Source organism: Canis aureus, chromosome X (assembly GCF_053574225.1).
Source record: "Canis aureus isolate CA01 chromosome X, VMU_Caureus_v.1.0, whole genome shotgun sequence".
NCBI classification, from domain to species: domain Eukaryota; kingdom Metazoa; phylum Chordata; class Mammalia; order Carnivora; family Canidae; genus Canis; species Canis aureus.
The window spans coordinates 71,798,092-71,820,337 of NC_135649.1; the positions used below are offsets into that span (position 1 = coordinate 71,798,092).

General features: G+C 38.4%; 1 protein-coding gene across 7 annotated transcripts in view; it reads left to right on the top strand.

The window, feature by feature from the left end:
- The window catches only part of OPHN1 (oligophrenin 1), a 587,085-nt gene that overhangs the window by 436,705 nt on the left and 128,134 nt on the right, over positions 1 to 22,246 (top strand). For all 7 annotated transcript variants that reach the window (XM_077888989.1, XM_077888994.1, XM_077888992.1 and 4 more), the window contains one exon: positions 1,978 to 2,137. In XM_077888989.1, the coding sequence (XP_077745115.1) occupies positions 1,978 to 2,137 (160 nt within the window). The remainder of the gene's footprint in view (positions 1 to 1,977; positions 2,138 to 22,246) is intronic.

The window sequence follows — 22,246 nt, forward strand, 5'->3', positions numbered from 1 at the left end:
CATCCAGCCTTTGTCATTCATTGGCTTAACAGACTGCATTAAGATTTGTCTAAGGATTCTGTCTCTGTCCATTACCCACTTAGTAAAAAAAGACTGCCTATTGATGAGGTTGGCATCTCAGGGGCTTTTACCTGGGTGGGTTTTGAAAATTAGTGTTTGCTGTGGTTGTCTCACTGCCTCATCTTCCCACCCCCACATCTAAACTAATCAAATATCTGCCCATCCTTTATTTGCTGCCTCCAGTACTATTTGAAAGAGCAGTGGAGGCATTCAGTTCCATTAAAAATAATTCATTGGTATCTGCTTTGTGGAAGTCACACACACTTGGAAGTTGTTTACCACCTAGTAAGGGAGGCCGATAAGAAACAGAAAATTGTAACATACTTGCTTGCCAATGGTGTTAATCAAGAAGACAACAGGCTGTGAGAACCCTGAAGGAAATATCACCTAAAGTTAATCTCAGAAGATAAATAGACATTATTCAGATCCAGGAGGAAGGAGACATTCTAAGTAGAAGTGGCATGAAACAGCATAGTATAGTCAGAAAACCTAATTTATGCAGTGTAGTACAAGAGTGTCAGAGGTCAGCAGTGCCTAGATGGAACCTCCTGGAGAGGTAATAATAATAGCAGATTTTTCTAATGCAATATTTCTAGGATACTATGCTAAGGCAATTTAGCTCTATGTAATGGTCCTCTGAAGTGCATACTATTTTTCTTTGTGGAAAAACTGAATGAAGCCCAGAGAGGTTAGGCACTGACACTATTGCACAGTTGAGTGGTAGTATTATTTAGGATTCAAACTCAGGTCAGCTTCAGAGTCCATTGCGATTAGAAACAGGCCTTAAGTTGCAACTTTAAAGAGAGTTGGCCCTATTCTATAAGTGCTAGGAAGCCCCTAAAGAGAATTTTAGCACGGAGAGTGGTTAGGGATCAGAATATTGGCAATTACAGGCTCTACTGTGAAGAGACTGTGATTTCAGGGAAATCCCTTTCCTTCTTTGGTCCTCTGTTTTTGATATGTTTGTTTTGCTTTTGTTTTTGTTTCGGGGTGTGTGTCTGTAAAATGAGGACAGTGATAAAGAGCTAATTTTAAGAATCTCTTTGAGTTCTTTGATTTTTTTTACTTTCAAACTAGAGGTGGGGGGAGGAGCTAGATTCCTGATTGGTGAAACTGATAGGTACTTCTCTATGTGCTTTGTTCTTTTTTATATGTGCTTTATACATGCTGTACTTCTTGTCTGGAATGTTGTCTTGCTTCTTTCTTGTATTTCCAAATACTTTCTAATTATAGCTGCCCACCCCCTCCTCTTAACTTCTACAGTGCTACTAAGTTAACTAGGTTTCACTTTGGCCCCTAATTATACACTATCTTTTATTCTTTGCTATTTGTTTCCTTTGTAGTCTTCCTTCTCCTATGTGATGAGGGAGCAGAAGGCAAGATGAGGACAAAGCACAAGCAGACACCCACAACCCTCCCCCACTCTTGGAGTGGGAAATGTGTGATATTCTTCCAGGAAACTTCCAATTATGTTAATGTAATGCCTTGCTAGAGGGAAAAACAACCTTAACTTGACAATGGCAAGGCCCCCAGTATCACCTAGGTCCTCTTTAGCATATGAAAGTTCTTTTGAAAAACCTTTCTTTTCCGTACCTCCCCCAACTCCTAAGTATATAATCAGCCATCCCTCACAGCCCTGTGCCACAGCTCTTTCTGCCCTTGGGTCCTGTCCCTGCTTTAATAAAACCATAATTTTGCACCAAAGATGTCTAAAGAATTCTTTCTTGGCCATTGGCTTCAGACTACACCCCATTAAACCTCACCTATATTTCAAAACTACATCACGTGTATTTTGGACTCTCATTTTTTTCCTCCTTTTTAGTTTTATCTTACCCCCTATATATCACCTGATATCCTCTTGGTCACGAGGAAGTCTTGGAGAAAATCCTGTTAATCATTTTCTTTCTCTTTTGGCAGTGTATGTGAGCACAGCAAAGAGAATCTTATGACCCCCTCCAACATGGGTGTGATCTTTGGACCTACTCTGATGAGAGCTCAGGAGGACACTGTTGCTGCCATGATGAACATCAAATTCCAGAACATCGTGGTGGAAATCCTAATTGAACACTTTGTCAAGGTATGTATTCCCGATTTTCACCATCACTTCTCCATGCATATGACACTTTCCCTAGCCACATTTTAGAGTTATATCTCTCTACCTTGCTTAAGCTGATAATGGAAGGAAATTCCATTATGACACAATGGCATTTAATAGCATTTCTGACACTGAAATTCATTCATTTGGCAAATATTGCTCAATTCTATAACTATTTTATTATCAGGCATCAAGCTAGATGGTATAGAAAAAGAAAAAAATCATTGTTCATGCCTTTACAGAGTTAACAGTATAATATGAAGATAGCCATATATACAAATGGAAATGATAGATATAAAAGTGGTGTATATGCAATGAAACCATAAAGAAAGAAATATCTATACTTATTTAAACCTCATCTCATTTCAAAAAAAATTAGGGTGATATATTTTATATGGTATATAAAATACAAGGTACTATACAATATAATTAGGTCAAATGAAAAAGGAAAAATAGGATAGAGACAGGAAATGAACCCAGAAATGAGGCTAGACAAGAAATATTTGTTGACAAGTCATATATACTTGCTACAGATGGCCCTTTGTTTGGCTATAAGCTTTCTAGCAGTCAATATACTCCTTCCAAAGCATAATTCAATAAATTTTTTTCTGCAGGGAGTGGAGGCTAATGATACAGTCTAGATGGCATCCACAGTTCAAATCCAAGCTCTACCACATTTGGTGGGATACAGCTTAGGATTCTAGGACTCCATATACAAACACAGTGGCCCCAATAAAAGAGACATTTATTACTTGATTGTGGAATAGTCCAGTGAGGTGTTCCAGGGCTGGTATGGTAACTTGACAGAGGCAGGCACCTAGTTTCCTTCTTTCTTGTTGTTTTGCCATCTCTAAAATGTGCTTTACCTGCATGACCAAACACCTTCTATATCATATCAATTAAAAGGATGAAAAAAGGCAAGTGAAGGATACAACCTTTAATTTAAGGCCATGACCTGGAAGTCACATATATCACTTTTATTTACATAACATTTCAGAATGTAATTCCATGGTCACATCTAGCTATAAGAGGAAGTGTAGTTTTTATTTGATGCCATCATGTGCCCAGAGAAGTCCTTAGGTCTTTTGCTTAAACAAAAATAAGAGAATGTATATTGGATTACAGATGGCATTCTCTGCTATTATCTGTGTTACATCAAACAACTTCTCTGATAGTCATTTTTTCAGCTGAAATGTAAAGATGATAATAAATCTGTACTATGTGACAAGCACATGTCCAAGGCCACTTAGCTAGTAGCAGAACTAGGGTTTAAATCCAGTTAGCCTGACTCAGACTTGAAGTACTTAATCACTATGAAGTGCTACATCATCAATCATTTTTGAATGGTGATATTATTAGGCATACAGGACACTTTCGGATTATGAAGGATGGGTCCTTACAGAGAATTACAACTGATATCAGTAGTGAGGATGGAAATAAAGGAAAATAGGGAAAGGAAATTTCAAGGAGATGATCCAGCATGAACAGAGGCCCAAAGGCTTAAAACCCCAAGTAATTTGGTATTGTTAGAACATGAAATAAAAATACCAGTGCCAGAGATGTGATTGGAGGAAGACAGGGTCCAGGTCTAAAAGGACTAAACTCTGTCTAGTTGATGAGTTTGGAATGTTTAGCATTGTTCCTACATGATTGGGAAAGCATTGCTTAAAAGTAGAGTAGTATGATGGATAGCTTTCCATTCAGGAGACATTATCTTGCCTGTGGTGTGAAAGATAGTTCAGAGAGAGATAGAGAGTAGTTCCATAGAGCAATAAATAACTGTAGTCTGAATCACAATGGTAGGAAGAGGAACAGGGAAGGAAAAGCATAGGGCTTAGTGATTGGAAGTGGAAATGTGGGAGAGGAAGATGTCTTAATTCTGGATAATTGACTTGGCTGACTGGATAGATGGGGCTGTCTTTCATAAATACAAAAATACAGAGTGGGAAGGTTTGGGGAAAGATGGGGGAAAAAACTCGATTTGCATCAGGTTGGATTTCAGATTCCTGAAAGATAGCCAGAAACCAATATTTGGGAAGTCGTTGGAATAAAGTAATGAGTAGCAAATTTTATCAAAGAGAAGGTTTATCGTAAATATTTTAGGCTGTGTAGGTCATAGAAATATTTCACAGCTATTCACCTCCACCTTTGTACTGGGAAAGCACCAATAGGTAACATGTAAGCAAATGAATATTCCAATAAAACTATTTCTTTGTTTTTTCTTTCATTTTATATTTTTTATTGAAGGTTGATTTGCCAACATAGAGTATAACACCCAGTGCCCATCCCATCAAGTGCCCTCCTCAGTCCCGTTACCCAGTTACCCCTATCCCTGCCTGCCTCCCCTTCTACTACCCTTTGTTTATTTTCCAGAATTAGGAGTCTCTCAAGTTTTGTCACCTTCTCCAATTTTTGCCACTCATTTTCCCAACTTTCCCTTATAATCCCTTTTACTATTTCTTATATAGCCCGTATGAGTGAAACCAACCATATGATGACTGTCCTTCTCTGACTGACTTACTTCACTCAGCATGATACCCTCCAGTTCCATTCAAGTCAGAGCAAATGGTGGGTATTTGTCCTTTCTAATGGCTGAGTAATATTCCATCTTCTTTATCCATTCATCTGTCAAAGGACATTGAGGCTCCTTCCACAGTTTGGCTATTGTGGACATTGCTGCTATGAACATTAGGGTGAAGGTGTCCCAGTGTTTCCCTGCATCTGTATCTTTGGGATAAATACCCAGTGGTAAATAAATAAATAAATAAATAAATAAATAAATAAATAAATACCCAGTGGTGCAGTTGCTGGGTTGTAGGGTAGCTCTACTTTTGACTCTTTAAGGAACCTCCACACTGTTTTCAGAGCAGCTGAAATACCAGTTTGCATTTCCACAAGAGTATAAGAGGGTTCCCCTTTATCCACATCCTCTCCAACGCTTGTTGTTTCCTGGCTTGTTAATTTTTAACCATTCTCACTGGTGGTATCTCATTGTGGTTTTGATTTGTATTTCCCTTATGGCAAGTGATGCAGAGCATTTTCTCATGTGCTTGTTGGCCATGTCTATGTCTTCCTCTGTGAAATTTCTGTTCATGTCTTCTGCCCATTTCATGATTGGATTGTTTGTTACTTTGCTGTTGAGTTTAGTAAGTTCTTTATAGATCTTGGATACTTGCCCTTTATCTGTCATTTGCAAATATCTTCTCCCATTCTGTAGATTGTCTTTTAGTTTTGTTGACTGTTTCTTTTGCTGTGCAGAAGCTTTCTATCCTGATTAAGTCCCAATAGTTCATTTTTGCTTTTGTTTCCTTTGCCTTCATAGATGTATCTTGCAAGAAGTGACTGTGGCCAAGTTCAAAAAGGATGTTGCCTGGGTCGTTCTCTAGGATTTTGATGGATTCTTGTCTCACATTTAGATCTTTCATCCATTTTGAGTTTATCTTTGTGTATGGTATAAGAGAAGGGTCCAGTTTCATTCTTCTGCATGTGGCTGTCTAATTTTCCAAGCACTATTTATTAAAGACACTTTCCTTCTTCCAGTGGATATTCATTCCTGCTTTGTTGAATATCAGTTGAACATAGAGTTGAGGGCCCATTTCTGGGTTCTCTATTCTGTTCCATTGATCTATGTGTCTGTTTTTTTGTGCCAGTACCACACTGTCTTGATGAACACGGCTTTGTAATACAGCTTGAAATCTGGCATTATGATGCCCCCAGCTTTGGTTTTCTTTTTCAATATTACCCTGGCTATTCGGGGTTTTTTCTGATTCCACACAAATATTAAGATTATTTGCTCCATCTTTCTGAAAAAAGTCCATGGTATTTTGATAGGGATTGCACTGAACGTATAAATTGTCTTGGGTAGCATAGACATTTTCACAATATTAATTCTTCCAATGCATGAGCATGGAATGTTTTTCCATCTCGTTGTGTCTTGGTCTTCCTAAATTTCTTTCAGAACTGTTCTTTAGTTTTTAGGGTAACAATTCTTAATCTCTTCAGTTTGTTTTATTCGGAGGTATTTTATGCTTTGGGTGCAATTGTAAATGGGATTGATTTCCGTGCATTGATTTTGTATCCTGCCACATTGTGTAATTGCTGTATGAGTTCTAGCAATTTTAGGGTGGAGTCTTTTTGGTTTTCTATATACAGTATCATATCATCTGCAAAAAGGGAGAGTTTGACTTCTTCTTTGCCAATTTGAATGCCTTTTATTTCTCTTTGTTGTCTGATTCCTGAAGCTAGGAATTCTAGTACTATATTGACTAACAGTGGTAAGAGTGGACATCCCTGTTTTGTTCGGATCTTCGGGGAAAGGCTCCCAGTGTTTCCCCATTGAGAAAGATAATCGCTGTGGGCTTTTCATACATGGCTTTTAAGATATTGAGGAATGTTTCCTCTATCCCTACACTCTGAAGAGTTTTGATCAGGAATGGATGCTGTATTTTGTCAAATGCTTTCTCTGCATCTATTGAGAGGATCATATGGTTCTTGTTTTTTCTCTTGTTGATGTGATCTATCAAGTTGATTGTTTTATGAGTGTTGAACCAACCTTGCATCCCAGGAATAAATCCCAGTTGGTCATGGTGAATAATCTTCCTGATGTACTATTGGATCCTATTGGCTAGTATCATGTTGAGAATTTTTGCATCTGAGTTCATCAGGGATATTGTTCTATAATTCTCCAGTTTGTTTGGGTCTTTGTCTGGTTTTGGAATCAAAGTGATTCTGGCATAATTAAATGTGTTTGGAAGTCTTCTATCACTTTCTATCCTGCAGAACAGGCTTAGTAGAATAGGTTTTATTTCTTCTTTAAACGTTCCATAGAATTCCCCTAAGAGGCCATCTGGCCCTGGACTTTTGTGTCTCGGGAGGTTTTTTAATGACTTCTTCAATTTCCTCCCTGGTTATTGGCTGTTCAGGTTTTCCATTTCTTCCTGTTCCAGTTTTGGTAATTTGTGGTTTTCCAGAAATGCATCCATTTCTTCCTGATTGCCTGTTATATTTGCATATAACTGCTCATAATATGTTTTAAAAATCATTCATATTTCCTTGGTATTGGTTGTAATCTCTGCTTTTTCATTCACGATTTTATTAATTTGAGTCTTTTTTCTTTTTAATATGGCTGGCTAGAGGTTTATCTATCTTACTATTCTTTCAAAAACAAACTCCTGGTTTTATTAATCTGTTCTACAGTTCTTCTGGTCTCTATTTCATTGAGTTCTGCTGAATCTTTATTAACACTCTTCTTCTGCTGGGTGAAGGTTTCATTTCCTGTTCCTTCTCCAGCTCCTTTAGGGTGCAAGGTTAGCTTTTGTACTTGAGTTCTTTCCAGTTCTTGGATGGATGCTTTTATTGTGATGTATTTCCCCCTCAGGACTGCTTTTGCTGTATCCCAAAGATTTTGAACAGTTGTATCTTCATTCTCATTAGTTTCCATGAATCTTTTTAATTCTTCTCTAATTTTCTGGTTGACTCTCATCTTTTAGCAGGATGATCCTTAACCTCCATGTGTTTGAAATCTTTCAAACTTCTTCTTGTGTTTTAGTTATAGTTTCAAAGCATTATGGTCTGAAAATATGCAGGGGACAATCCCAATCTTTTGGTATCAGTTAAGACCTGATTTGTGACCCAGTATGTGGTCTATTCTGGAGAAAGTTCCATGTGCACTTGAGAAGAATGTGTATTCAGTTGAGTTTGGATGTAAAGTTCTGTAAATATCAGTGAAATCCATCTGGTCCAGTGTATCGTTTAATGCTCTTTCTTCTTTGGAGTTGTTGTGTTTAGAAGACCTATCAATTGTAGAAAGCACGTATTCAAGCCTCCCAGTATAAGTGTATTTTTATCTAAGTATGTCTTAACTTTGGTTATTAATCGATTGATATACCTGGCAGCTCCCGCATTCGGGGCACAAATATTCATGATTGTTAGGTCCTCTTGTGGGATAGATCCTTTAAGTATGATATAGTGTCCCTCTTCATCTCTTATACCATCTTTGGGATAAACTTTAATTCATCTGAAATGAGGATGGCTACCCCTGCTTTCTTTTGAGGACCATTTGAATGGTAAATGGTTCTCCAACCTTTTATTTTCAGGTTGTAGGTATCCTTAGGTCTAAAATGAGTCTCTTGTAAACAGCAAATAGATGGGCCTTGCTTTTTTATCCAGTCTGAAACCCAGTGCCTTTTGATGGGGTCATTAAGCCCATTCACGTTCAGAGTTACTATTGAAAGATATGAATATAGTGTCATCATAATACCTATTCAGTCCCTGTTTTTGTGGATTGTTTCCTTGGACTTCCTCTTTCTTTTACAGGGTCCCCCTTAATATTTCTTGCAGAGCTGGTTTGGTGGTCACATATTCTTTCAGTTCCTGCCTGTCTTGGAAGCTCTTTATCTCTCCTTCTATTCTGAATGAGAACCTTGCTGGATAAATTATTCTTGGCTGCAGGTTCTTCTCCTTTAGGACCCTGAATATATCCTGCCAGGCCTTTCTGGCCTGCCAGGTCTCTGTGGAGACGTCTGCTATTAACCTAATACTTCTCCCCATAAAGGTTAGGGATTTCTTGTCTCTTGCTGCTTTACGGATTTTCTCTTTATCTTTTGAATTTGCAAGTTTCACTATTAAATGTCGGCGTGTTGAACGGTTTTTATTGATTTTAGGGGGATATCTCTCTATCTCCTCAATCTGAATACCTGTTTCCCTCCCCATGTTAGGGAAGTTCTCAGCTATGTTTTATTGAAATACAGTTTCTGGACCTCTGTCCCTTTCGGCACCCTCTGGAACCCCAATTAAAGGTAGATTTTTCCTTCTGAGGCTATCATTTATTTCCCTTAACCTTTCTTCATGGTCTTTTGATTGTTTTTCTCTTTTTTACTCAGTTTCTTTCCTTGCCATCAACTTGTCTTCTATGTCACTCACTCGTTCTTCTACCTTGTTAACCCTCGTCGTTAGGACCTCCAGTTTGGGTTGCATCTCATTTAATTGATTTTTAATTTCTGCCTGATTAGATCTAAATTCTGCAGTCATGAAGTCTCTTGAATCCTTTATGCTTTTTTCCAGAGCCACCAGTAGCTTTTTATTTGTGTTTCTGATTTGGGTTTCTGACATTGAATTGTAATCCAAATTTTGTAATTCTGTGGGAGAGAGTACTGTTTCTGATTCTTTTGTGGTGAGTTTCTTCCAGTTCTGCTTGGTCAATATCTTGCTTTTCTCCTGTCTTTCCCGCTGGTCTTCTGGGTGAGGGGCCTACTGTGCTGATTCTCTGGTGTGTGCACCTGGGGGAGCTGCCCAGCCCCCTTCCAGGTGCGGGGCTCATGGGGAGCTGTTTATCTTGTGAGGCCCCTGCTGCATGGTGGCCCTGCTCAGTCCCAGGTACAATGGGACCAGGAGGAACAACAGCAGTGGCGGCAGCCAGCTCTCCAGCTCTGGATCAGCTCCAGCAATAACTACAGCAGCTCCCAGTCTGCAGGGGCCTGGATGCTGCAGGGGCCTGGATGCTCCGGGGCGGGGGGGCACTGACTTGCACAGCTCAGGGTGCCTGGAGACAGGAGCATCCTTGCTGACCTTTGTCCTCACGGCCTTCGCCCCTCCTGGGGGGAATGCCGGGTCTTGGGCTGTGTCCCCCAGCACCCTGGGCTCCAGGGCCTCTGCCGCTGGAATCGTGGTCCTGGGGCCACACAGCCCCCTCTGTGTGGAGCTGCCACCTCATCTGCCGCCTGAGCAGCTCCCTGGCCCCGTCGGGTGCGTGCTGCAGCCCTTTATGGAGCTCGGCCTGCTGTGTGTGTTGCACTCTCCCCCGGGGCACAGTTCCTCTGTTAGTGCCCCTGGGAGCCTGAGGGCATCCCTGCTCCTCCTGGGATCCTGCTGGAGCTCCCTGTGAGTGCCTTTCGGTCGGGAAGATTGATAAAGTTCCTGCTTCTCCAGGCCGGGGCTTTCCTGTCCTGTGGGTCCTCACCGTGCGGCCTTAGCCCAGCTCCTTGTGGGGTCCCCTCCCCCTTGGATGCTTATTTATTTATTATTTATTTATTTATTTATTTATTTATTATTTATTTATTTATTTCCGTCTTCCTACCTTGATAGAAGCACGAACTCTTCTCACTGTAGCATTACAGCTGTTCTCTCTTTAAATCTCAGGCCGAATTCATAGGTTTTCAGGTGATTTGAAGTTATCTAGGTAAGTTGGTGGGGACAGGTGACTTGGGGACCCTACTCTTCTGCCATCTTGCCCCGCCCCCCCCCACCTTTGTTTCTGTCATCACATCACCTTTTCTCTTGGACCCTCCTGCCTCCCTCTTGTAAGGCCCCTTTTGGTTATAATCGGCTTACCTGGATATTCCAAGATAATCTTCCCATCTAAAAATCCTTACCTTAATCATATCCCCAGTCTCTTTTGCCATGTAAGGTAACATAATACCTGGTTCTGGGGATTTTTTGTTGTTGTTGTTCTGCGGATTAATACATGAACATCTTGGGTATCATTATTCTGTCTACCACACCAGTACTCTTTAAAAGTATTATGGTCATGAAGTCAAATAAAGATTAAGGAATTATCATAGACTGGAGGAGACTAAAGTGACATAACAATTTAATGCCACATTGAATCCTTGACTTTATCCTATACCAGAAAAAAAACACATTAATATGAAAACTAAGAAAATGTAAAGAAATCTGTAGATTAGTTAATATTATTGTGTCAATATTAGTTTCCTTATTTTGATAATTTCATTATGATTATGTAAATTGTTACCATTTGGGGAATCTGAGTGAAAGTTGCACAGAAACTCTGTTCTACTTTTGCAACTTTCCTGTTAGTCTAAAATCATTCCAAAATAGAAAGTTAAAAACACTTTTATTGATATATACTGGCACCATCATTATTTTGCCTATTTCTTGATAAACATTCTTGATAAACTAGGATAGTACCAAATGTTTTAATGTTATTGAGATGGTAAATTAATAATTATATTTCATTGTTTTCAATAAATTTTTGAAATTATGAATGAAAATGGTTATCTTTTCATATGGTTATTGGTTATATTGGTTTGCCAGGTCTATAATGACAGACAAAATGCCACATACTGAGCAGCTTACACAACAGTAATTTGTTTTCTCACAGTTCTGGAGAATGGAAGTTCAAAATCAAGGTGCTGGCAGGGTAGTTTTTCCTGAGACCTTTCTCCTTGGCTTGCAAATGGTAGCCTTCTCATTGTAACCTCATGTAGCTTTTTAACTGTGTGTTTGCTTCCTTGGTGTCTCTTCCTCTTCTTATAAGGACACCAGTCATATTGGATTAGGGTTCCACCTTTATGATCTCATTTAACCCTAACTGCCTTTTAAAGGGCCTATCTCCAAATATAGTCACATTGGGGGTAAAGTTTTAAAAATATAAATGGAGGGCAGCCCGGGTGGCTCAGTGGTTTAGCACCTGTCTTTGGCCCAGGGTGTGATCCTGGAGACCTGGGATCAAGTCCCACGTTGGGCTCCCTGCGTGGAGCCTGCTTCTCCCTCTGCCTGTGTCTCTGCCTCTCTCTCTCTCTCTCTCTGTGTCTCTCATGAATAAATAAATAAAATCTTTAAAAAAAATAAGTGTGAGGACACATTTCAGTCCATAACAGCTGTCTATTTTAATTGAGAGATAGATGTGGCAGATTGTTTTTGCTTGGTTGAAATTTGAATGTGCCTATTATTCTTATGTACCCATTTAATCTTCAGTCACTAAAAACTTCAATTTAGGATAGTTGTGACTTTTGTAAGAAGAAAGGGAGTGTAGCTGGTGAGGATTATTAATCTTAAAAAGAGTGGTACTTAATAGGTTTTTTGTTACAATATTTTAAATCTCTTATCTATCTGAAATATTTCATAACAAATTATTTTTAAATATTTAGTGGGAGATGAGGAAATGAATATCAACTAGTTTAGTTGTAAAAGGAAAAATAAATTAGAGACAATGGCTAAAGAGACACTGATTCAAGAGATAATCTTTTTAAAACTGATAAACCCATACATGTTTATAAACCAGGGTGAGTAGAATTACTATGATGGAAGTGATTAAAGATCCAAGTGAGAGAGAGGATAATTGGTAGAGGGAAGTCCCTAAGGAGATTTGAGTAGATGGTCTCCATATTACTGGAAGAAGGATTGCTTTGTATAATCTTTTAGGAAGGAGGGGAAATGGGAATAGATGCATATGAGTTTGCAAGCTTAGGGTATGAGGAAGTAGTGTGTGAAAACTGAGGAAGATAATGATTGATGTACTTCATTTTGTCAAATAAAATATAAGTTTATCTTATTTGCTAAGAGTAAGGAAAAATGGATGTGGGTCTGGGGTCTTAAAGAGAGTAAGAGGGGATCCCTGGGTGGCGCAGCGGTTTAGCGCCTGCCTTCGGCCCAGGGCGCGATCCTGGAGACCCGGGATCGAATCCCACATCGGGCTCTCGGTGCATGGAGCCTGCTTCTCCCTCTGCCTGTGTCTCTGCCTCTCTCCCTCTGTGACTATCGTAAATAAATAAAAAAAAAATTAAAGAGAGTAAGAGAAGGTTTATAACAGTCTATGAAGGGAATGGAGAAAGCTGACCAAGGACATGTTACAGGGTTGTTATTAAAGGAAACTGCACACCATAAATGGTGTGGTACCATCCTTGGTGGGGCTTTACTTCCCCACCCAGCCCTGCTCAAAGGCCAGTGTGTACAATTAGGAAAAACTGATTATGTACTGCCTTCACATGTTTTTAAGGAAGTGCAGAAAATGAACAAGGGCCAAAAATGCTGAAGTAGTTGTTCATTATCTATCATTTAGACCAATCTGAAAAGGAGGGGAAGTTATTGAGGGAATTGGTAGACTGGAGAAAGTGGAATAATCAAGCAAATGGAGGTCTTATTATCAAATATCAGGAATAGAGAGAACAAAAGCATGAGATAGCTAGAAGGATAAATTATCATCAAAATTGGATACTAGGATTTTTTTTTCCATTTCAAGTTTTTATTTAAATTTTAGTTAGCTTAACATATAGGTTAATATTGGTTTCAGGAGTAGAATTTAGTGATTTTTCTCTTACATATAACATCCGGTGTTCATCACAAGCAGCCTCCTTAATACCTATGACCCATTTAGCACATCAGGCACCCACCTCCCTCCGTCAACCCTCAGTTTGTTCTCTATAGTTAAGAGTCTTTTATGGTTTTCTTCCCTCTCTTTTTTTAAATCCCATCCCCTCTGTTCATCTGTTTTGTTTCTTATAGTCTACATATGAGTGAAATCATATGGTATTTGTCTTTCTCTGACTGACTTATTTCACTTAGCATAATACACTCTAGCTCCATCCATGTCATTGCAAATAGCAAGATTTCATTGTTTTTGATGGCTGAGTAATATTTCAATGTGTGTTTGTGTGTGTGTGTGTGTATGTGTGTACCACATCTTCTTTATCCATTCATCAGCCAATGGATATCTGTTCTCTTTCCATAATTTGGCTATTGTTGATCAGGGGGCATGTGTTCCTTCATATCAATATCTTTGCATCCTTTGGATAAATACCTAGTAGTTCAATTGCTGCATTGTAGGGTAGTAATATTTTTAACTTTCTGAGGAACCTCCATACTGTTTTCCAGAGTGGCTATACCAGATTGCATTTCCACCAACAGTACAAGAGGGTTCCCTTTTCTCTGTATCCTCACCAGCACCTATATTTCCTGTGTTGTACATTTTAACCATTCTAACAGGTATGAGGTGGTACCTCATCATGGTTTTGATTTGTATTCCCCTTATGATGAGTGGTATTGAGCATCTTTTCACGTGTCTGTTGGCCATCTATATGTCTTCTTTGAAAAAAATGTCTATTCATGTCTTCTGCCCAGTTCTAAACTGGATTATTTGTTTTTTGGTTGTTGAGTTTGATGAGTTCTTTATAGATTTTGGATATCCACCCTTTATCATATATGTCATTTGCAAATATCTCCTCCCACTCTATAGGTTATTTTTTAGTTTTGTTGATTGTTTCCTTCATTGTATAGATGCTTTTATCTTGATATATGAATAGCTCATTTTTTGCTTTTGTTTACTTTTCCTCCAGAAATGGCTAATATTTTAAATATCAAAGATGAAGCAAATTTCCAGGTAATAGCAAGGAAGTATTAGCTGATACTTATAAGGTCTTTACTATGTGCCAAACACTGAAACATTTTACACATTAGGAAATTTAGACCTAATTTCACATAAGAAAAATCCAAGGCAAAGAGAAGTTGTGATTTTTCCAGGGTCACAGAGTTAGTAAGTACTGGAGCTCAGATTTGAGCTCCAGGAAGTTCAGATCTGTACCATAATACCTCAAGATCTTTGTTACATTCACAAAAATAGGTACTTGAAATGGAGGTGAAGGTCATCGGTGATGAAAAGACCAAGGAACTCAAGAGTTGCTAAAGGGTCACCTACATAGACCATGACAAGTTGCATTAGAAGATATTCTTCTAGGGGCACCTGGGTGGCTCAGTGTTGAGCATCTGCCTTTGGCTCAAGTCGTGATCCCAGGTCCTGGGATCAAGTCCCTCATCAGGCTCCCCATAGGGAGCCTGCTTCTCCCTCTGCTTCTCCCTCTGCCTATGTCTCTGCCTCTCTGTGTGTGTCTCTCATGAATAAATAAATAAAATCTTTAAAAAAAGATATTCTTATTTTAGCATTTGGTGGTCAGATCATGCATCTTATATGTTTGACTAAGTGGTGAAGTCAAGTCTTTTATTTTGAAGGTAGTAAGGAGACATGGAAGCTCATTGCATGATTCATTGCATTTTAAAGGTTGTAATTAATTAACAAGTGGATACAAGGTAGACATAGTGTGCTTGGTCTCTCGTTATTAATATAACAAAACAGGGGCTTTTTTGTTGTTATTCTATATAATTTTTAGGGAAAATATCAACTTCAATTCACCATAAAGTCCATTTTTAGTGAATGACTGCAACCCCTACTGAGTTTATTAAAGTGTGATTTTGCTATGCTTTTGGCCAGGATATAAAAACATTATGTGAGGTGACTAAAGTGTTGATAATCTGTTATCCCCAGTATCTAATAGGAGGTCATGTCTACTGACCAATGGTCAGCTTTTGAGTTAAGTTTTTATACCCTTGTAACCTGTAAATATGTGTAAAATGATTGAAGTTCTGACCTTTGTGTGATACCAGAGATGTACTCTGATCATGTTTTCTAAACAAAGACATGGTAACCAAGGATCTATCCTGACTTATAAATGTATTTCATATGAAGTATCTTTTATTGAGCTGTGAAATGAAGTCCTAGTTTATTATACATGTATATTGAATTGTCTTTTTTTAAAAAAGCAAAATGATGTGTGGGTGAGATTGTTTCAGAAATTCTGGACATTATGTAGGTGTAACCTCATAGGATAGTTGTAAGGATTAAAAGAGATAATATATATGAGAACTGATGCTGCTCTACAAGTACCAGGGATTATATGTTCCTGCCAAGTTGTTCTGTTAACGGGATATGATTTTTCAGTTGATATATATTATAATTTCAATAGTTTTTTTCCATTCATACTTGCTCTTAAATAGAAAAGGGCTTAATTGCATTGGTTTTAAGTTTCTCTGTCATTCCCTTCCTTCAGCCTCTCTTAAGAATATCCAGTTTTTGTAAATGAAATGTAAATGCAGCAAAAGAATTGATACTTAACAAGTCCATTCCTAAGTCTTTTTAAAAGAATTTTTAAGCAATTTGAATCTTTTATTTTTTTTATTGAAGTTTGATTTGCCAACATATAGTATAACATCCAGTGCCCATCCCAAGTGCCCTCCTCAGTGTCCATCACCCAGTTACCCCTGCCTGCTGCCCTTTGTTCATTTCCCAGAGTTAGGAGTCTCTCGTGTTTTTCTAAATTATTTATTTTCTAAGTTGGTAGATAGGTAAATGATTGAGGAAGATTTGCCTCTGTTCTGATCCCTAGAACAGTAACAATCATTCTTAAGTTCTCTCTCTTCCACCTCATTGAGCAGTCTGTGTTAGGGTACCGAAACCTGATGCTGCTGTTTTGAGATATGGAGGCAATTTGGGCTGATAGAGGAAGACTGACTTCAGTTTACTGAACATTTTGTTTTGGGAATCTTTCAGGAAATACAGTGGAAGGGAGGTCAGCTCTTAGCAATTTAGTTTTGAGGATAGCAAGTTATTTCACTTAAAGGACAAATTTTAGTTTTGAGGACAGCAAGTTATTTCACTTAAAGGACAAATATAGGATAGATCTATTTGAATATTAGTACTGGGGAAAGGACCTTGAAGACCTTCTGATCTAGGCTTATCGTTTAAATTAAGTCCCTTTTTGCATGACGCAATAACGGTAAACGAATTTGCATTTCTCCAACTCCACTCCCAATCATCTACTTTTTGGAACTTTAGCTTACTCTCACCCACCTATCCCCACAGTTCTTCCCAACTATTTTATAAAAAATACTCAGCCCCAAAGTCTTACCAGTTGTCTCACTTGTGCTTTGCAAACTCATCTTCTCAGTTATACAAGCTGGCATTTTCCTTTTACTACTGCTGAGATCATTATATTGGAGATAGGAACCAGCAAGTTTGCCTTTTTATATTTAAATTTGTACTCAAGGAACATTAAGTCAGGCTATGTGACCAGTGTGGGGGTAATGTACTTTTTGTCTCACTTACTCCTTATTGTAGCTCCATGAATGATGGTTATTAGTATTTTCTTTTCTTTCTTTTTTTTTTTTTTGGATTAGGCACTGAGTGTGGTCAGTGACAAAGCTAAGACTTAAATCTAGGTCTGTTGGGGTAAGACTGGACCTCAGGGAATGTAGATCTGTTTTATGTGAGATTTTAAAAACAACAGTGAATTGTGGTACCTGTCTTTGCATCATGATGTTGACTTAGCTTTTCTAACCCCTGCGCCCCCCCCCCAGCTCTATCTGCCTTGCCAATCTCTTCTTTTTACTGGGTGAGAATCTTTCTTTTTATCCTACAGAATCTTGCTTTACTGCCTTAAGTGCAGTTTTCGAGGAAAATAATTAGTTATTTTTAAGATAATTTAAAAATCTATTATCAGTGTATGTGAAAATGGATTTTATTCTTAATTCTAAATATGTGTGGTTAGAAGCCATGGTTGAGGAAACTAAACAGTACAGTCTTTGCTACAGATCTATATGGCTGAGGGCAATTCTTTCTGTAAATTGGCCAGAGAAAGCTGGATTGTTCTCAGTGCAATTTGGGGGAACTCAATTGCTGCCTATGTTCCCAAATATCCAAATGGGACCTTGTCCAGGAAACATCATGGCAATGTAATGGATTTGGAATAGCAAACAAGAGTCCCTTGTAAGAAGTAACTCTGATTTATGTCATTTTAGACACCCATTCTAGCAACTCAGAGGAACCAGACCCTTCTAGTCCTAGTCTGTTTCTCTTTCTCACTGAAATGTGGCTTCTGTGAATTTTGGTGTGCCACCAGAGGGCAGCAAGAGAATAGATGAAGGTGTCCCTCCACCTCTGCTTTCTGGAAAAATAGGTAGATAGATAAATATTTTAAAATATAAGTAAATATATAGATTTATACTTTACAGATTTATATTTTATATATTTTAAAATATATCTCTGTGTATCTAACTACATATATACACATATATGCATATGGAGAGAACAGGAGAATCTCATTAAGCCAGGTTTCTACTTCATTGCCACTAATTTCTAAAATGATGAAGTTAACCTGAAAGTTATTTTAAAATAACATTTATGTTAGCTTTTACATGTGAAGACATTTTCAGCTGGGGATTAGGCAAACATTTTCAAGTGAATCTTCAGAAAAAAATATCTCTAAGTAGTGAATATTAAGAGCAAAATGTAATCTGAAGGAAAACATCTTTAAACAGAGAATAATTAAGATTGAGAAAGTCAGATGTGTTTATTAGTCATAGTGAATCTTTGAAACATAGCTTCAAGTTTTCAATTCTGGCTAAATCAAGAAGATCTTCACACACTTCCCAAAAGCCTAGTTGTCTTAGCTTTGAAGTGAAGTCAAGACCTGTTTGAAATAAATAAACATTTCCAAGCCTGATGAGATAGTGTGATAAGTGTAGAATGCAGTTATGATCTGGGGTTTACCCTAAAACCTTCAGAGAGCTGAAATATTCCCCATGAGTCACCCTTTTGATTCTTGCACCCTATGAATTATCTTCAAGATTCAGCAAAAGATAGAAATGCTGTCTTCCTTTTTATCTCTTCAACTGGCACTGAAACAATAATTACAACAGCAAAAATGATAGCATCTTTTGAGAGCTTGTTATGTGCCATATGCAATGCTAAGTAGTTGACATTCAACATCTCATTGAATACTTACAACTTTTATGAGGCATTCCCTTACTTTACTTGAGGTAAACTGAGGCCTATAGGGGCTAAATTTGTTATGTACTACCAATATCAAATATCTGTTTGTATTCTATTTTTGTAGTTTGCTTCTATGTGTTTCTGCATGTGTGCTTATTGAGAGAGAGAGAGAGAGAGAGAGAAATATAGAATTGGAAACTTGAGAATTTAAAAAGATCTCCGTATACTTTTGCCTTTGCTATTATCCTGTGAGTGGTCTGAGTCTCATGTTTGAAAATCAGAGCCTAAATAACACAATGAGGCTTGGGACAGTGTGCTAGAGGGCCAGATGTGTACTTTGGCAGCTAGACTTGAAGCAGATAGAAGTTTCTCAGTCTGGTGGTACTGCCTATAGAAACTTCAGGAACTAGAAATCAGTGAAGGAGCATTGAGATTGGGTAAACTCTTTCTTTCTTCTGAGATTTTGGAACTGATGGCTGGGCTCCTTCTACTTTCTTGGATTAAAACTTCTTAAAATAACCCTGAAAATGCCAAGGCCAACTCTGTAAGCTTGACAAATATCACTAGAGGTAAGTATATTATGGAAAGAATGGAAAAAATGCTTTGGAACCAAATGGCCCTGAGGTTGAATCCCATCTCCATCCTTTGCTAGCTGATGAGTAGTCTTCAACAAACTGTCTACCTTCCTGAGCCCAACTGCGCTTACTTTAGAAATAGGGCTAATAATTAGACCTCCTGCATTCTGTCGTTGGGAGGATTCAATGAGATAAATATGTCAAGTACTTTGTATACAGCATTGCCCACCAATTTTAATAACTCCATTTGCCATATACTACTACTACTTTGCTATATTGATAGGAAATTAACTTTATCTTAGTGATGACCTTCCATAATCCATTTCCCTTGATATCTATTAAGTCTTTGATTTTTCCGTAGAGTACTTAGACCATTGTTAATTATTGATTGTTAAATGATACAAAAACTTCACTTCCCAAGCCTGAAAGCATCATAAATATGTCTAAAAGGAAAACTTCATTTGAAATATGCCACCTCATTCTAGTAGAAAACATAACCCATGCCAAATAGATGGAGGTGTCCTTAGCAGAATCTGACTTTATTGTTTCTCTCCCTCAGTATTCACTTTCTAAGTCAACTAGACAGAGGAATGGACTGACATAACATGGATTATAGACCTATTAGATATAATCAGTGGGAACATACAACTGTTTTATATAGGAAGTACTATGTTTTAAGGGGATAGGACACCAAATTGAGGAATAGAATTGTTGTGTCCTTGTCTTAGTTCTACTACCTACTAGCTTTGGAGCCTTGGGCAAATCACTTCCTCTGTTTGGACATTAGTTTATACATAAGTATGATGTATGGGCAAGACTAGATAGGATTCTAGAATGTTACATCTAGAAAGGCCTTAAATACTATCTGTTGAAGAGACCAAAGACAGAGCTGGTGACAGCCCTCTTTAAAAAGTTGGCTCTTGGTAACAACAGACATGATATTTTCAAATTTCTGTGCATACTCTAAGAATACTTGGTGACATAACTTGATGTTTAAAGTGGTCTCTGCCAAATGCGAAGAGCTCATTTTTTTTAGCCCCATCATCACCATTTTTTCTAATGAAGTTCAAAGTACAGCTTTTGCTAATATAACCAAAGCCCAAAAAGCCTAACACAGCCTCAGCCAGAGTATAAATGGAAACTCAGTGGAAAGCTGGATTTCATCAAGGCCAAGTCTTGTAGCTTTGATTTATAGAAAGGCAAGATCCGTTTTGTACAATCTGATATTTGTAGCCCTGAAGCAGCATCTGGGAAGAATCTGGATAGTTGCTCAGTTGTGCCAAAATTTCCAAGAGTTTGAATGAATCTGAACCTAATGACTTTCAGCAATTGAAAAATGATTGTCTTATGTTAAATGTCTTCTCTATTTTACACCTAAAGACATGAAACAGAAGAAACCAGAAGGGCTTAATATGTGACCAATCAGGCAAACAGTTCAGGAACTCCCTTCCCAGTGTAATCCTACTATGGCTGTCCCTCAAAGCTCAACAAGTTTTGTCATGCAGTGTTAGCCCTCAGGAGCCTTCAAGAGAATTCCCAGGAGTTGGACTCCTGACTACAACCCCAGGCGATGGCCAAGGCCCAACTGAGTGAAATAGTATTCCTTGAATATTGGGATTTTTTAGACCAAGACTTTAGAATTAAACTCAGCTAACATTCACTCAGCGCCAACCATGTACCCAGCAAACAAATAAAGCACTGGTTTACCCCCAGACTCTGCTCTGGCTACCCTCTTGGATTATTCCTGAAGTCACTATCAAAGACTACAAAACCCTAATTGTTCCTAACCAGGCCATAGAAAGCCAGATCAGTCTGTTCTCTATCTGGAGTTTGGGAGGATGGGAAAATAAGTTTTACCTGATACTCTTTCTACCTAAGGAATTAGTTTTTAAACTTAAAATATTTCCTTCTATGTTATTATAAAGTAGAAAAATGTTAACCTTAAAGTCAGAAACATCTGAGTATATATCATGTCCTTCTACTTACAATCAGGATACCTTGGAAAATACACACTCTTTATTTCTAGCCAACTTTTTGGCCTTAAATCCCCACTCTAGTCTTCTCTCTAAAGAAATCACCTAGTCTGTCTAAGAGTTAAGAATTATAACCTGAGGGCTACCTAGTTGGCTCAGTGGTTGAGCCTCTGCCTTTGGCTCAGGTTGTGATCCAAGGCTACTGGGATCGACCCCACCTCAGGCTCCCTTACAGGGAGCCTACTTCTCTCTCTGCCTATGTCTATGCTTATTTCTCTCTCTCATGAATAAATAAATAAACTCCTTTTTTAAAAAAATTGGAGGTAAATTTGCCAACATATACCATTAACACCCAGTGCTCATCCCGCAAAGTGCCCCCCTCAGTGCCTATCACCCAATCACCCCAACCCCCCACCCACCTCCCTTTCCACTACCCCTTGTTCGTTTCCCCAAGTTAGGTATCTCTCATTCTTTGTCACCATCACTGATATTTTCACTCGTTTTCTCTCCTTTCCCCTTTATTCCCTTTCACTAATGTTTATTCTGTTGTAAAATCAGCAGCTCTGGCAATAGCAGGCCACCTGGTTGGGCTTTTATTTTTTATTTTTTATTATATTTTTATTTTTTTTATTGGAGTTCAATTTGCCATCATATAGCATAATCCCAGTGCTCATCCCACCAATTGCCCCCTCAGTGCACATCACCCAGTCACCCCAACCCCCTGCCCATCACCCCTTCCACTACCCCTTGTTCATTTCCCAGAGTTAGGTGTCTCCCATGTTTTCTCACCCTACTGATACTTTCACTCATTTTCTCTCCTTTCACTTTATTCCCTTTCACTAATCTTATATTTGCCAAATGAATGAGACCATATAATGTTTTTCCTTTTCCGATTGACTTATTTCACTCAGCATAATACCCTCCAAGTCCATCCACGTCGAAGCAAATGGTGGGTATTTGTCATTTCTAATGGCTGACTAGTATTCCATTGTATACATAAACCACATCTTCTTTATCCATTCATCTTTTGATGGACACCGAGGCTCCTTCCACAGTTTGGCTATTGTGGACATTGCTGCTATAAACATCGGGGGGCAGGTGTCCTGCCGTTTCACTGCATCTGTATCTTTGGGGTAAATCCCCAGCAGGGCAATTGCTGGGTCGTGGGGCAGATCTATTTTTAACTTTGAGGAACCTCCACACAGTT